Source organism: Phyllobates terribilis, unplaced genomic scaffold, assembly GCF_046119375.1.
Source record: "Phyllobates terribilis strain yellow unplaced genomic scaffold, ASM4611937v1 Scaffold_7__3_contigs__length_470593459, whole genome shotgun sequence".
Classification (NCBI taxonomy): Eukaryota; Metazoa; Chordata; class Amphibia; order Anura; family Dendrobatidae; genus Phyllobates; species Phyllobates terribilis.
Window position 1 is genome coordinate 56,806,655 of NW_027362767.1, and position 15,612 is coordinate 56,822,266.

Below are 15,612 nucleotides of genomic sequence, written 5' to 3' on the forward strand. Positions count from 1 at the left end.
ACCCCCCCCCCACACACCCACACACACAGCTCATCCAGACCCCCCCCCACATACACACAGCTCATCCAGACCCTTCCCACACACAGCTCATCCAGACCCCCCCACACACACAGCTCATCCAGACCCTTCCCACACACACACAGCTCATCCAGAGCCCCCCACACACAGCTCATCCAGACCCCCCACCCCACACACACACAGCTCATCCAGACCCCCCACCCCACACACACACACAGCTCATCCAGACCCCCCACACACAGCTCATCCAGACCCCCCCCCTCCACACACAGCTCATCCAGACTCTTCCCACACACACACAGCTCATCCAGACCCCCCCACACACACACACAGCTCATCCAGACCCCCCCCACATACACACAGCTCATCCAGACCCCCCCCCACACATAGCTCATCCAGACCCTTCCCACACACACACAGCTCATCCAGAGCCCCCACACACAGCTCATCCAGACCCCCCACCCCACACACACACAGCTCATCCAGACCCCCCACCCCACACACACACAGCTCATCCAGACCCCCCACCCCACACACACACAGCTCATCCAGACCCCCCACCCCACACACACACAGCTCATCCAGACCCCCCACCCCACACACACACAGCTCATCCAGACCCTTCCCACACACACACACAGCTCATCCAGACCCTTCCCACACAGACACAGCTCATCCAGCCCCCCCACACACACACCGCTCATCCAGACCCCCCCACACACACACACAGCTCATCCAGACCCCCCCCACACACACACAGCTCATCCAGAACCCCCCCACATACACACAGCTCATCCAGACCCTTCCCACACAGACACACACAGCTCATCCAGCCCCCCCCACACACACAGCTCATCCAGACCCCCACACACAGCTCATCCAGCCCCCCCACATACACACACAGCTCATCCAGAACCCTCCCACATACACACAGCTCATCCAGACCCCCCCACATACACACAGCTCATCCAGACCCCCCCACATACACACAGCTCATCCAGACCCTTCCCACACAGACACACAGCTCATCCAGACCCCCCCCACACACACAGCTCATCCAGACCCTTCCCACACAGACACACAGCTCATCCAGACCCCCCCACACACACACAGCTCATCCAGCCCCCCCCCCACACACACACACAGCTCATCCAGACCCCCCCCCCACACACACACAGCTCATCCAGACCCCCCAGCCCCCAACACACAGCTCATCCAGACCCTTCTCACATACACACATGCAAGACTTGGGGAAGAAGCCGCCGTCATTCACCATCAACCAAGAGAATAAAAATAATAATAATAATAATAAAAAAAAAAAAAAAAAATTATATGGAAATGCATCGTACTAAAGTCTTCAGTTCCATGGAATCAGGCGATAGTGAAGACACCCGGGGAAAAAAAACGTATCACATCTACAGAGGATACACAATCACTTATTGATCAGTAGAGGTCCGACCGCTGCGGCCCGCACTAATCTGCAGAATGGGGCACTTTTATCCCCATTACACAATACAGTGGCAGGTCGGATGTGCGATTCATTCTCTATGGGACTGCCAGAAAAAAACTAACGCAGATTTTGCCACCTCTATGGGGAATGAATACAGCGGCGGTGAGACACGCTCCAGTCAAAGGCTGAGTTCACACGATGCGTATTTCATGCGTTTCCGCGGCGTTTTTGCAGTTGCGTAAACGCCGCGGAAACGCGTGAAAAACGCATGGTAGAAGGGAAGCAATGTTCCCCAATGGAAATCCGCATGTGCTGTGCCCATGACGCGGATTTTTCCGGAATTTTGCGGAAACGCGGCGATTTCGCCGCCATTGACTTGCATTAGAACGCGCCAATTCCACAAGACAGCATTTGTACTTGCGTTATTGGCGCGTTCTAATATGCGGATGGTACCCGGGTGTGGAGGAGAGGAGAGTCTCATCCACACCCAGGTACCATTAAAAAAGCTGTAAAAAAAGAATAAAATAAAAAATAAATGTATTCTTACCTTCTGTCGGCCCGCGCAGCGCTCCCACTTGGTTCCCGGCACTTGCAGTGAGTTGTAGGACCTGCGGTGACGTCAGAGTCATGTGACGGGTCACGTGACGCTGACGTCGGCAGGTCTTTCAATTCAAAGTTGCCGGCAGCCGGGAACTTTGTAAAGCAGGACAGCGCGGGCCATCGGAGGTAAGTATATACACTCTCTCGGGTCACACTATATAAATCCATGCTGTTTGCATGGATTTATATAGTGTGACCTAGTTGTCAAGCACTTTCCAGGTGATGCTAAAATCGCCTGGAAAGCGCTTGTCAATCTGCATGCGGAAACGCATGTCAATCTGCATGTGGATCCGCATGTATTCTGCAGGAAAAACGCATGCACAATCTGCATGCGTTTTTTCTGCCAGGGAGATGCAGAAATGATGCAGAAATTTTCTGCTTCATTTCTGCATCGTGTGCACATACCCTAACAGGGATGAAAGTGCCCTTATCTGAAGTTCAGACCCCACTGATCAGTGATCCACTTGTTGTTACAGGACAACCCCTTTAGAGGGAGTCTGTAGGGTTCATGACGTCGGCACCAAGGGAGCATGAATATCACACTGGCGGTAACATCTGCACAATTTCTTATAAAACAGCGGCTTCTCATCACCCCGCTCCAATGGATTGACAGGTCTCTCCCTGTGTGTGAATAGGAGACCTGACAATCTAGCTCTGCAGCATCACACAAATCTCAAGACTCATATACCCACCTGGGAGAAGACGGCCATACTGTGCCTCTTGTGCAGCAGTTTATACCTGTTGCCAGCAGCGGGGCTGCGTACAGATGAAAGGTATACGCCCTGCATCTCTGAGTCTGAAAAGAAAAAATCACATCAAGGTGAACTGAGATCAACCCCTGCAGGACGCCGCTCACTGACTGTTTCCACGTCTCAGTAAATATGGTTGGAGACGTCATCTAGGGCTGATTGTATAACAGTACAGCAAGATAGACTGCTGCAATGTTTTATGGCAAAGGGAAGCATGAGCCCATTGGCTGTCCCCCCACATCTTCCAATCCAGCAAGACCACCATCTATGACTGCTAAGGCCTACCAGGAGCCATTGCAGTACCTTTCTGCCATATTGCACTCACCATTTAGGCCCTGCGACAGCTGGGTGTTATCGTTCAGGAATCCCACAAGGGACGTGTCGCGCTCGTTCTCAGAGTCGCTGTTCTCATCCGAAGACACAAATTCGAACTCGTCTGAGGAAAGCTCGGCCTCCTCATCCAAGAACTGCCTGGCTGCATGCTGCAAAAGGGCAGAACGGACGTCAATCTGACCATAAATTATTATAAGAAAAACCTAAAGATACAGTACAGACACACCTCCTCATTTAAAGATTTTTCTGTATTTTCAGGACTATGAAAATTGTACATTCACACTGACGGCATCAAAACTATGAATTAACACATGTGGAATTATATACTTAACAAAAAAGTGTGAAACAACTGAAAATATGTCTTATATTCTAGGTTCTTCAAAGTAGCCACCTTTTGCTTTGATGACTGCTTTGCACACTCTTGGCATTCTCTTGATGAGCTTCAAGAGGTAGTCACCGGAAATGGTTTTCACTTCACAGGTGTGCCCTGTCAGGTTTAATAAGTGGGATTTCTTGCCTCATAAATGGGGTTGGGACCATCAGTTGTGTTGTGCAGAAGTCTGGTGGATACACAGCTGATAGTCCTACTGAATAGACTGTTAGAATTTGTATTATGGCAAGAAAAAAGCAGCTAAGTAAAGAAAAATGAGTGGCCATCATTACTTTAAGAAACGAAGGTCAGTCAGTCCGAAAAATTGGGAAAATTTTAAAGTGTCCCCAAGTGCAGTTGCAAAAACCATCAAGCCCTACAAAGAAACTGACACACATGAGGACCGCCCCAGGAAAGGAAGACCAAGAGTCACCTCTGCTTCTGAGGATAAGTTTATCCGAGTCACCAGCCTCAGAAATCGCAGATTAACAGCAGCTCAGATTAGAGACCAGGTCAATGCCACACAGAGTTCTAGCAGCAGACACATCTCTACAACAACTGTTAAGAGGAGACTTTGTGCAGCAGGCCTTCATGGTAAAATAGCAGCTAGGAAACCACTGCTAAGGACAGGCAACAAGCAGAAGAGACTTGTTTAGGCTAAAGAACACAAGGAATGGACATTAGACCAGTGGAAATCTGTGCTTTGGTCTGATGAGTCCAAATTTGAGATCTTTGGTTCCAACCACCGTGTCTTTGTGCTACGCAGAAAAGGTGAACGGATGGACTCTACATGCCTGGTTCCCACCGTGAAGCATGGAGGAGGAGGAGGTGTGATGGTGTGGGGGTGCTTTGCTGGTGACACTGTTGGGGATTTATTCAAAATTGAAGGCATACTGAACCAGCATGGCTACCACAGCATCTTGCAGCGGCATGCTATTCCATCCGGTTTGCGTTTAGTTGGACCATCATTTATTTTTCAACAGGACAATGGCCCCAAACACACCTCCAGGCTGTGTAAGGGCTATTTGACCAAGCAGGAGAGTGATGGGGTGCTACGCCAGATGACCTGGCCTCCACAGTCACCAGACCTGAACCCAATCGAGATGGTTTGGGGTGAGCTGGACCGCAGAGTGAAGGCAAAAGGGCCAACAAGTGCTAAGCATCTCTGGGAACTCCTTCAAGATTGTTGGAAGACCATTTCCAGTGACTACCTCTTGAAGCTCATCAAGAGAATGCTAAGAGTGTGCAAAGCAGTCATCAAAGCAAAAGGTGGCTACTTTGAAGAACCTAGAATATAAGACATATTTTCAGTTGTTTCACACTTTTTTGTTAAGTATATAATTCCACATGTGTTAATTCATAGTTTTGATGCCTTCAGTGTGAATGTACAATTTTCAAAGTCATGAAAATACAGAAAAATCTTTAAATGAGAAGGTGTGTCCAAACTTTTGGTCTGTACTGTATATATATTAAAAAAAAAAAAAAAAAAAATACTCCCAATAGGAAAAGTGATGAGCTCGGGAGGTGCGAAATTCTCCACTAAACCCAAAATATGACAACCAAAAGACATGTGCTTGTTCTGCCACATTTGCTCCCGAGGGGCCGGCCGACATCTTGTCCTGTGATTTGCTCCCAGCGTTTCACTTGTCAATGACATGACTTAGCTTGGGTGCTGCGTACCACTCAAAGCACAAGGTATTTACTATTGAGTCTGGAGGGCCACAGACAGAAGGAAAGGTTTGCACCAAGTTATCAATAGGATAGGCAATAATTTATTACTCATTGGGAGGTCCAACCACTAGGACCCCAGATCAGAGATGGAGCATGCGCACCTCTGCTCCATTCATTGTCTATGGGTCTGCCGGAGTTGGAAGTACAGCGCTCCACTGTCACGCAGACAATAATGAGAGAAAAGGTGCGCACGTCCCATCACTACTCCATTCAGATGAAGGATCTTCAGAGTGTCCTGGTAGGGTGCAAACCCTTTAAAGTGAACACTGAATACCACCCAGATCTTTCTATATACCTGCAAGTTTACAAGCCATATGCTTAACTTGGAGCTCCAAAACCTGCCATGTGCCATGATGCTGGCCGGTGTGGCAGAAGGGCCTCAAGTGCAGCTGGCAGCTCTGCCCCTCACATAGCTGCACACTTGATCATAGCCATGACTACCGACTGATGGAAGGGCGACGAGCAGGTGATAAGAGGACTGGTGTGCGTTTCCGGCATCCCAATATATCACACAGAGCAGAACAGTCCAGTTCTAGAACTAGAATGTGACTTACGACCTGGACGTCAAAACCAATTAGTTCCCTGCAATGTGCCGGCCACTGAGCTGGAAGAAGTTACTTCTCCCATTACCCAGGTAATGTGCACGGCGCAAAGAGGAAGATCTTTAAAAGACGTGGAATGGTTTGGAGGTCGAGGATCACATCGAGCTTTCCTATTTAAGCCCGTCATTGCCCCCAACACACCAGCTCTTCCTCTTGCCTTATTAATACCTGAACATTGAAGTGTTTTGTTTTTTTTTCGAGTAGAGAGGGGTGTTAACCCATTTGCTACCAAAAAAATTTGGCATACACAATTAAAGCCTAAACTTAAAAAATTACATTAAAAAAATATATACACCCAGAGCCAATACATTTACAGCACTTCAAATCTATTTCTGTATTGCATTATATATATATATATATATATATATATATATATATATATATATATATATATATATATATATATATATATATTATACATACAGTGGTTACGGAAAGTATTCAGACCTCTTTACATTTTTCACTCTTTCTTTCATTGAAGCCATTTGGTAAATTCTGAAAAGTTCATTTTTTTCCTCATTAAAGTACACCCTGCACCCCATTTTGACTGAAAAAAAAACAGAAATGTAGAAATGTTTGCAAATTTATTAAAAAAGAAAAACTGAAATATCACATGGTCATAAGTATTCAGACCCTTTGCTCAGACACTCATATTTAAGTCACATGCTGTCCATTTCCTTGTGATCCTCCTTGAGATGGTTCTACTCTTCATTGGAGTCCAGCTGTGTTTAATTAAACTGATAGGACTTGATTTGGAAAGGCACACACCTGTCTATATAAGACCTCACAGCTCACAGTGCATGTCAGACCAAATGAGAATCATGAGCTCAAAGGAGCTGCCCAAGGAGCTCAGAGACTGAATTGTGGCAAGGCACAGATCTGGCCAAGGTTACAAAAGAATTTCTGCATTACTCAAGGTTCCTAAGAGCACAGTGACCTCCATAATCCTTACATGGAAGAAGTTTGGGACCACCAGAAGTCTTCCTAGACCTGGCTGTCCAGCCAAACTGAGCAATCGTGGGAGAAGAGCCTTGGTGAGAGAGGTAAAGAAGAACCCCAATATCACTGTGGCTGAGCTCCAGAGATGCAGTAGGGAGATGGGAGAAAGTTCCAGAAAGTCAACTATCACTGCAGCCCTCCACCAGTCGGGCCTTTATGGCAGAGTGGCCCGATGGAAGCTTCTCCTCAGTGCAAAACATATGAAAGCATAGAGTTTGCTCAAAAACACATGAAGGACTCCCAGACTATGAGAAATAAGATTCTCTGGTCTGATGAGACGAAGATAGAACTTTTTGGTGATAATTCTAAGCGGTATGTGTGGAGAAAACCAGGCACTGCTCATCATCTGACCAATACAATCCCAACAGTGAAACAAGGCGGTGGCAGCATCATGATATGGGGGTGTTTTTCAGCTTCAGGGACAGGACAACTGGTTGCAATTTAAGGAAACATGAATGCGGCCAAGTACAGAGATATTCTGGATGAAAACCTCTTCCAAAGTGCTGTGGACCTCAGACTTGGCCGAAGGTTCACCTTCCAACAAGACAATGACCCTAAGCACACAGCTAAAATAACAAAGGAGTGGCTTCAGAACAACTCTGTGACCATCCTTGACTGGCCCAGCCAGAGCCCTGGCCTAAACCCAGTTGAGCATCTCTGGAGACCCCTGAAAACAACTGTTCACCAATGTTCATCATCCAACCTGACGGAACTGGAGAGGATCTCCAAGGAAGAATGGCAGAGGATCCCGAAATCTAGGTATGAAAACTTGTTGCATCATTCCCAAGAAGACTCATGGCTGTACTAGCTCAAAAGGGGGCTTCTACTCAATACTGAGCAAAGGGTCTGAAGACTTATGACCATGTGATATTTCAGTTTTTCTTTTTTAATAAATTTGCAAAAATTTCTACATTTCTGTTTTTTTTCCAGTCAAAATGGGGTGCACAGTGTACTTTAATAAGAAAAAAAATGAACTTTTTAAGAATTTACAAAATGGCTTCAATGAAAGAAAGAGTGAAATATTTAAAGGGGTCTGAATACTTTCCGTACCCACTGTGTATATATATATATATATATACATATACATATACACACACATACTAGATGGTTGCCCGATTCTAACGCATAATGTATTCTAGCATATGTCTCCCGACCCTCCTTTATAATGCCCCATGAAGGAAGTCGCATCCCCCGTATATAATACCCCATGCATATAATACCCCATGCAGGATGTCACATCCCCCGTATATAATACCCCATGCAGGATGTCACATTCCCCCTATATAATGCCCCATGCAGGAAGTCATATCCCACTATAGTGCCCCATGCAGGATGTCACATCCCCCCTATATAATGCCCCATGTAGGATGTCACCTCTCGCCCCATATAATGGCCCATGCAGGCTGTCACATCCCCCCTATATAATACTCCAATGCAGGATGTCCCATCCCCCCATAGTGCCCCATGCAGGTCCCCTATGGCCCCATGCAAAAAAAAAAAAAAAAAATCCAATACTCACCTCACTGCTTCTCTAGACTCCAGCGTAGCCGGCATCTTCACGCTGTGCGCTGTGACCGGTCAGGAGAGAGCGCGGTGTAAACACGGATTTTGGAAAGACCTTACCTGTAAAATCCTTTTCAGCGAAGGAAGGAAGGGAGACACAGACATTACTAGTGGGAAGGCGGAGCCCCATAGGATAGTTCACCTCAGATTAGAAAAAGTGACGACCGGCCCCTCCAGCTTAGGCTCCTCCTACTCCCATGTTCTTCAGTCCGTACACAAGCTAAGGAAGAGCAGACAACACAACCCCTTCCGAAAATTCAGAAATGCGAGAGAACAGGTTATGCATATAACAGAAAAAACACACAGTCCCAGGCACTACTCACTGGACCTGACAACTGCGATGAGCTGGCAATGCTGGAACAGAGCCCTAGCGCACCGACCCCCGCCCAGATGACCGCCATCAGAGAGGAGTCGCGCCGCATCTGGAAAACAATAATACACTTCTGCCCTGGGAGGGTGCTGGGTCTCCCTTCCTTCCTTCGCTGAAAAGGATTTTACAGGTAAGGTCTTACCAAAATCTGTCTTTCAGCAGCAGAAGGGAAGGGAGACACAGATCCATTACTAGTGGGACGTCCCAAAGCAGTCCAGAACTCAAGGGTGGGAAACAGTGGCAGAATCACCAACACCCCAACAACTTAGGCAAGCGCGCAACAAGTGCCAAAACTAGATAAAGAGATAACCTAAACCACCGCCGCCTGCAGGACCCTGCGTCCCAAGGCCACATCGGCGGAAGCACTCACGTCCACTTTATAAAATTTACTAAAAGTGTGAACGGAGCGCCAGGTAGCCGCCTGGCAGAGCTGCGCTGCCGAGGCCCCCTGACGAAAAGCCCACGACGAACCAACAGCTCTCGTGGAATGAGCTCGAACCTTAACCGGACAAGGCTCGCCCTTGAGCCGGTACGCCTCCAGGATAGCCGAACGTATTAACCGAGCTATAGTGTCCTTGGAAGCCCGCTGACCACGCCGACGACCAGCAGGAATCACAAAAAGAGAGTCCGACTTCCGAAACCCTTGCGCGATTGTAAGATAGAACTTCAAAGCCCGCACCAAATCCAACGAGTGCAAGGCTCGCTCCTTTGGACTCTTCGGATTCGGACAGAGGGAGGGCAACACGATGTCCTGATTGACGTGGAAACGCGACACCACTTTAGGCAGAAAATCGCAACGGGTAAGAAGCACCACGCGATCCGAGTGGAACTCCAGAAAAGGGGCCGAGCAAGACAATGCCGCCAACTCAGAAACCCTTCTCAAGGAGGTGACCGCCAGCAGGAAGGCCACCTTCCAAGAAAGCAAGTAAAGCGTAGCTGAATCCATAGGCTCAATCGGCCCATGCTGAAGAGCCTCCAAGACTAGATTGAGCCGCCAAGGAGCCACAAACGCCCTACGAGGCGGAAACTGACGTGCCACCCCGCGAAAAAACGAACGCACATCCCAGCGCGAGGCAATAGCCTTCCGAAAAAGCACGGATAGTGCAGATACCTGACCCCGCAAGGTACCAACCGCCAGACCCTTGGCCAAACCACATTGCAGAAAAGCCAAGAAGTTGGGAATGGAAAAAACCCTCGGGTTCCTTGACGATCCAGAACACCATGAATAGAAGGCCTCCCAAGTTCTGTGATAAATCCTAGTCGTAGCTGGACCTCTGGCCGCCCGCAAGGTGGCAATGACCTCGGCCGAAAACCCACGACGGGTCAAGATCTCGGTCTCAAGTGCCACACCGTCAAAAAAAGTGACTTCAGGTCCGGATGACGAATGGGCCCTTGGGTTAACAGGTCCGGGCGAAGAGGCAGTGGAAACGGAGGCGCAGCCAGAAGAGACACCAGCGTTGAATACCACTCCCTCCGCGGCCAATCCGGCGCCACCAAAATCGCCGGAATTCGTTAGAGTTTGATCCGCCGGATCACCAGAGGAAGTAAGGATACCGGCGGAAACACGTAGACCAGCTCGAACTGGTCCCACGAGGCCACTAGAGCATCTACCGCCACAGCCTCCGGGTCCCTGTACCTGGACATGAACGTTGGAATCCTGGCGTTCAGCCTGGATGCCATCAAGTCCACCTGGGGAGTCCCCCAACGGGAGCACAGCAGTGCAAAAACTTCCGGATGAAGACTCCATTCTCCGGGATCCACCTGCTCGCGACTGAGGAAGTCCGCCGTGATATTCAGCACTCCTGGGATGTGAATAGCGGAGATGGCTGGAACCCTGGACTCAGCCCATACCAGGATCCGAGAGACCTCCATCATGAGTCTGGAACTCCTCGTCCCGCCCTGATGGTTGATATACTCGACAGCTGTCGCATTGTCCGTCTGAATCCAGACCGGCAGACCGCTCAAAGGGACCATCCAATGTCGGAGGCAGAGAAATATCGCTCTCAACTCCAGGATGTTGATCGGCAGAGACGACTCTTCTGACGACCAGACCCCCTGAACCCAGAGATCGTTCCAAACCCCCCCCAGCCAGTCAGGCTGGCATCGGTGGTAATGACCGACCGCCGTGGAAGGAGGAAGGATTTCCCCAGGGATAAAGCCTCCGGACGTAACCACCATCCAAGAGACTCTCGCACCCTGCGGGAGATACCGACACAGCGATCTAGCGAAGCCGGCGATCGATCCCAACGGGTCAGAATAAGATCTTGGAGACCCCGGGAATGAAATTGTGCAAACGGTACCGCCTCCATTGCCGCCACCATCAGACCCAGAAGGAGCATACACTTCCGAAGGGACATCGCCATCGCCGACCTCGTGCCGTACAGTGTCGAAATGCATCCCCAAGAACAGGATTGACTGCGACGGCTCCAATGACAACTTCTTCCAATTGACCAGCCACCCGAAGTCCTCCAGGTGCTGAAGGGAGAGATCGCGAGCTGTCACCGCCTCCTCCGCTGAGGGCGACACAATTAACAGGTCGTCCAGGTAGGGGAGAATCGTAACTCCTTGCCTTCGAAGGAGCGCCATGAGCGGCGCCAGAATCTTTGTAAAACCCTGGGAGCCGAGGCCAACCCGAATGGTAGGGCCACAAACTGGTAATGGGCCTGACGTATGCCGAAACGCAGGAAGCGTTGGTGAGCCCTGCAAATAGGGACATGCAAATAGGCGTCGCGGATGTCGATCGACACCAAGATATAATACTGTGACAGGGCCGCCACGACAGAGCGAAGAGACTCCATACGGAATTTCCGGGTCCGGACATGAACATTCAATTCTTTGAGGTCCAGAATGGGGACCACAAAAAAGTTGGCGTAAAACCCCCTTCCCCGGTCCTCCAGCGGACCCGGAACCACCACACACTGACGAAACCTGTCCGGGGGTCGAGAATGAAACTCTATGAAATAGCCTGCCGACATAACCAGCCCTCCACTTTAACATCATTGAAACCCCCGACCAGTGTCGAACTTGACGCCGTCGAAGACCCCGGCGTATCAGATACGCGTGACCGATCCTGAAGCGGACCGGGAGAGAGATCCGCGCCCCCTGGTCCCTGATCCGACATGATCCCACACAGTTGCGAGCGTCACGGATAAGGAGGTAATAACCACTTACAATGGGTACAGGACCGAGGATGTGTGATTCCGCTACCACAGCCTGTTCCTACACAAAAAAAACCCAAGCACTGAAGGGTTAAAGCTCCTCCTTAGAGGGAGAAGAGCTACCCCAGCTGCCTGCAGAGCAAAAGTTAACCTAACAGACTAGGGTCCAGAAAGGGTTAACTGCCCTGATGAGAAGGGGTTAATGCTGCTGACCACGCAATACACCTTTGCCTTAAAAGGACAGCGGTGTGCAAGTCCCAGAGCCTCCTCAGCGGGTAGGTAGCAGCGCCGGATATAGCACACCCTGTCTGCCTTAACAGGCCAGCAGTAAGGTGCTCTGCGCTGCAATAGTGTTAAAAAGGAATCTTCTGCCTTAAAAGGCAGAAGTGACTCACCAGCTGGCCGCGGTGACTGCTCTTCCTTATCGGTGTCTGGTGTAGAGAGCGGGGAGCAGGAGGTTGCACGAGGTAATGGCCGGAAGAAGAAGAGGGGGCTGAGTCAGCTCCAGCGCGCGCTTTCCTGGCACTTCCTGTCTGAGGCTATGATGACAGGCAGCATAGAGGCGCGAAGCCACGCCCCCCACCGTCGCTACTAACGGAGCCTGCGCTTCCCCGTCCCTGCTCCCCTGACACAAACGCCTGCAGCGGTGATATCCTGCAAGGACAAAACAGAGGTCACCACTTGAAACAGTAACAGCGGCTGCCGCTGAAGCACTCAAACATTGAGAGCACTTACCCAGCTGAGCGCCACAGGGACCCCCAGGGATCTGTGGCACCGTGGCCCTTTGCTCCCCCCACGGCGGAGAGCGCAGGGACCCCACAGAAGCGGTGTGCGTCTCCGCCAGGGAGCGCCCTGTATCCCCCGGGGCCGGCAGGCTTCTGCGGGGACCTCCTTAGGGGGTACGCAGATCTGCCAGGGGAGGGTCAGGGGTCCCAGCAGCGCCGAGACCCCCTGAGACCTCTAGACCACGGGGTGTCCAGGTCTCCGGAAATGATAAAACAAAAAATTCTTCTGAGGAGCTGCAAAGGCAGCAACTATCCTCTGCGACCTCAAATTTTAGACTGAAGGACATGGGAGTAGGAGAAGCCTAAGCTGGAGGGGCCGGTCGTCACTTTTTCTAATCTGAGGTGAACTATCCTGTGGGGCTCCGTCTACCACTAGTAATGGATCCGTGTCTCCCTTCCTTCCCTTCTGCTGCTGAAAGACGTCACCGCGCCCTCTGACCTGAGACGTCACAGAGCTGCAGCGGAAGACACAGGAGCTGCTGTGGAGGCACGGGGAGGGGTAAGTATGACGCCGGGGTCCTGATCGGGGTCCTGATCGGGGTCCTGATCGGGGTCCTGATCGGGGTCCTGATCGGGGTCCTGATCGGGGAGAGGAGGGGAGAGGAGGGGAGAGGAGGGGAGAGGAGGGGAGAGGAGGGGAGAGGAGGGGAGAGGAGGGGAGAGGAGGGGAGAGGAGAGGAAAGGAGGGGAAAGGAGAGGAAAGGAGGGGAGGGGCGTCACTCTTGTCCTCGGGAGATAAGCGGCCGTAGCCGCTGATCTTCCGACGATAGCCGTATGTAGGTCAGCGGCACGTGCGGTCGGGGGACTTATGCTGCGAGCAGCCGGCTGCATCGCCGCTGACCTCCGTGCCACACATGAGCCGCTAATGGCAGCCATGTTTTTGCTTTCTTGGCCTTGTTTCAGAGAATATGAATGATGATAAAAAAATCTTTTTCTCCACTTGTGGTTATTGGTTGGGTGAAGCCATTTATTGTTAAACTACTGTGTTTTCTCTTTTTAAATCTTAATGACAACCAAAAACATCCAAATGACCCTGATCAAATGTTCACACACCCCAGTTCTTAATACTGTGTATCGTCCCCCCTCTAACATCAATGACAGCTTGAAGTCTTTTGTGGTAGTTGTGGATGAGGTTCTTTATTTTCTCAGATGGTAAAGCTGCCCATTCTTCTTGGCAAAAAGCCTCCAGTTCCTGTAAATTCCTGGGCTGTCTAGCATGAACTGCGCGCTTGAGATCTCCCAAGAGTGGCTCAATGATATTGAGGCCAGGAGACTGAGGTGGCCACTTCAGAACCTTCACTTTGTTCTGCTGTAGTCATTGACAGGTCGACTTGGCCTTAGTGTTTTGGATCGGTGTCATATTGGAACATCCAAGTACGTCCCATGCTCAGCTTCCAGCTGATGAGTGCAAATTTGCCTTCAGTATTTGCTGATAACGTGCTGCATTCATCTTTCCTTCAACTTTTACCAAGTTTCCTGTGCCTTTGTAGCTCACACATCCCAAAAACATCAGCGATCCACCTCCATGCTTTACCATAGGAATGGTGTTCCTTTCATCATAGGCCTTGTTGACCTTTCTCGAAATGTAACGTTTATGGTTGTGGCCAAAAAGTTCAAATTTTGGTCTCATCACTCCAAATTACCTTGTTCCAGAAGTTTTGAGGCTTGTCTCTGTGCTGTTTGGCGTATTGTAGGCGAGATACTTTGTGGCATTTGCGCAGTAATGTCTTTCTTCTGGCGACTCGACCATGCAGCCCATTTTTCTTCAAGTGCCTCCTTATTGTGCATCTTGAAACAGTCACACCTCTAGTGAATTTCAGCTGATGTTATTTGTGGGGTTTTCTTTGCATCCCGAACAATTTTCTTGGCAGTTGTGGCCGGAATTTCATTTGGTCTAGCTGACCGTGGTTTGGTTTTTACAGAGCCCCTGATTTTCCATTTGTTAATCACAGTTTGAACGCTGCTGACTGGCATCATCAATTCCTTGGATATCTTTTTGTATCTCTTTCCTGTGTTATACAGTTCCACTACCTTTTCCCGTAGATCCGTTGACCATTCTTTTGCTTTCCCCATGACTCACAATCCAGAAACGTCAGTGGCTGGATGAAAGATGCAAGAGTCTGTCTGGATCCCAGAAACTCACTCAGCTTTTATGCAGCTTTTTTGTTATCATTCATATTCTCTGAAACAAGGCCAAGAAAAATTCTGCCGGGATATGTAAACTTTTGAGCACAACTGTATGTATGTATATATACACACACATACATTATATATACACACACATACATTATATATATATATATATATATATATATATATATATATATATATATATATATATATATATATATATATATATATATACACATACACATACATACATATATATATATACATATATATATACATATACATATATACACACACACACAATATTATATATACACACACAATATTATATATATATATACACATATATATATATATATATATATATATATATATATATATATATATATATATATATATATATATACACACACACACAATAATATATGTATATATATATATATATATATATATATATATATATATATATATATATATATATATATATATATATATATATATATATATATATATATATATATATATATATAGCGCAACAAGATGTTACCATTATACATGAAATTAGCAAGACTAAAACTATGCACAATTAAATGCTGACAATAATGGCCTTAAAATGGCACCTTTCACTTGTCACAGATATACTATTTTTTATTTGGTGCAAATGCCGCTGCTTTCCTGAATCCAGCGCTGTTTTTCTTTTCCTCCTGTGCCTCTCTGTTCCTGAATTATGGCACTCTTTTCCATGTATGTAAAT

General features: G+C 48.5%; 1 protein-coding gene across 2 annotated transcripts in view; it reads right to left on the bottom strand.

Moving 5' to 3' along the window:
• Positions 1-2,723: 2,723 nt before the first annotated feature.
• Positions 2,724-15,612, bottom strand: part of LOC141153617 (Fanconi anemia group M protein-like) — a 91,122-nt gene continuing 78,233 nt past the window's right edge. For both annotated transcript variants that reach the window (XM_073638578.1, XM_073638577.1), the window contains exons 18-19: positions 3,143-3,299; positions 2,724-2,864 (exon numbers count right to left, since the gene is read on the bottom strand). In XM_073638578.1, coding sequence (XP_073494679.1) covers positions 2,749-2,864; positions 3,143-3,299 — 273 coding nt within the window. In that variant the 3' untranslated portion in view covers positions 2,724-2,748. The remainder of the gene's footprint in view (positions 2,865-3,142; positions 3,300-15,612) is intronic.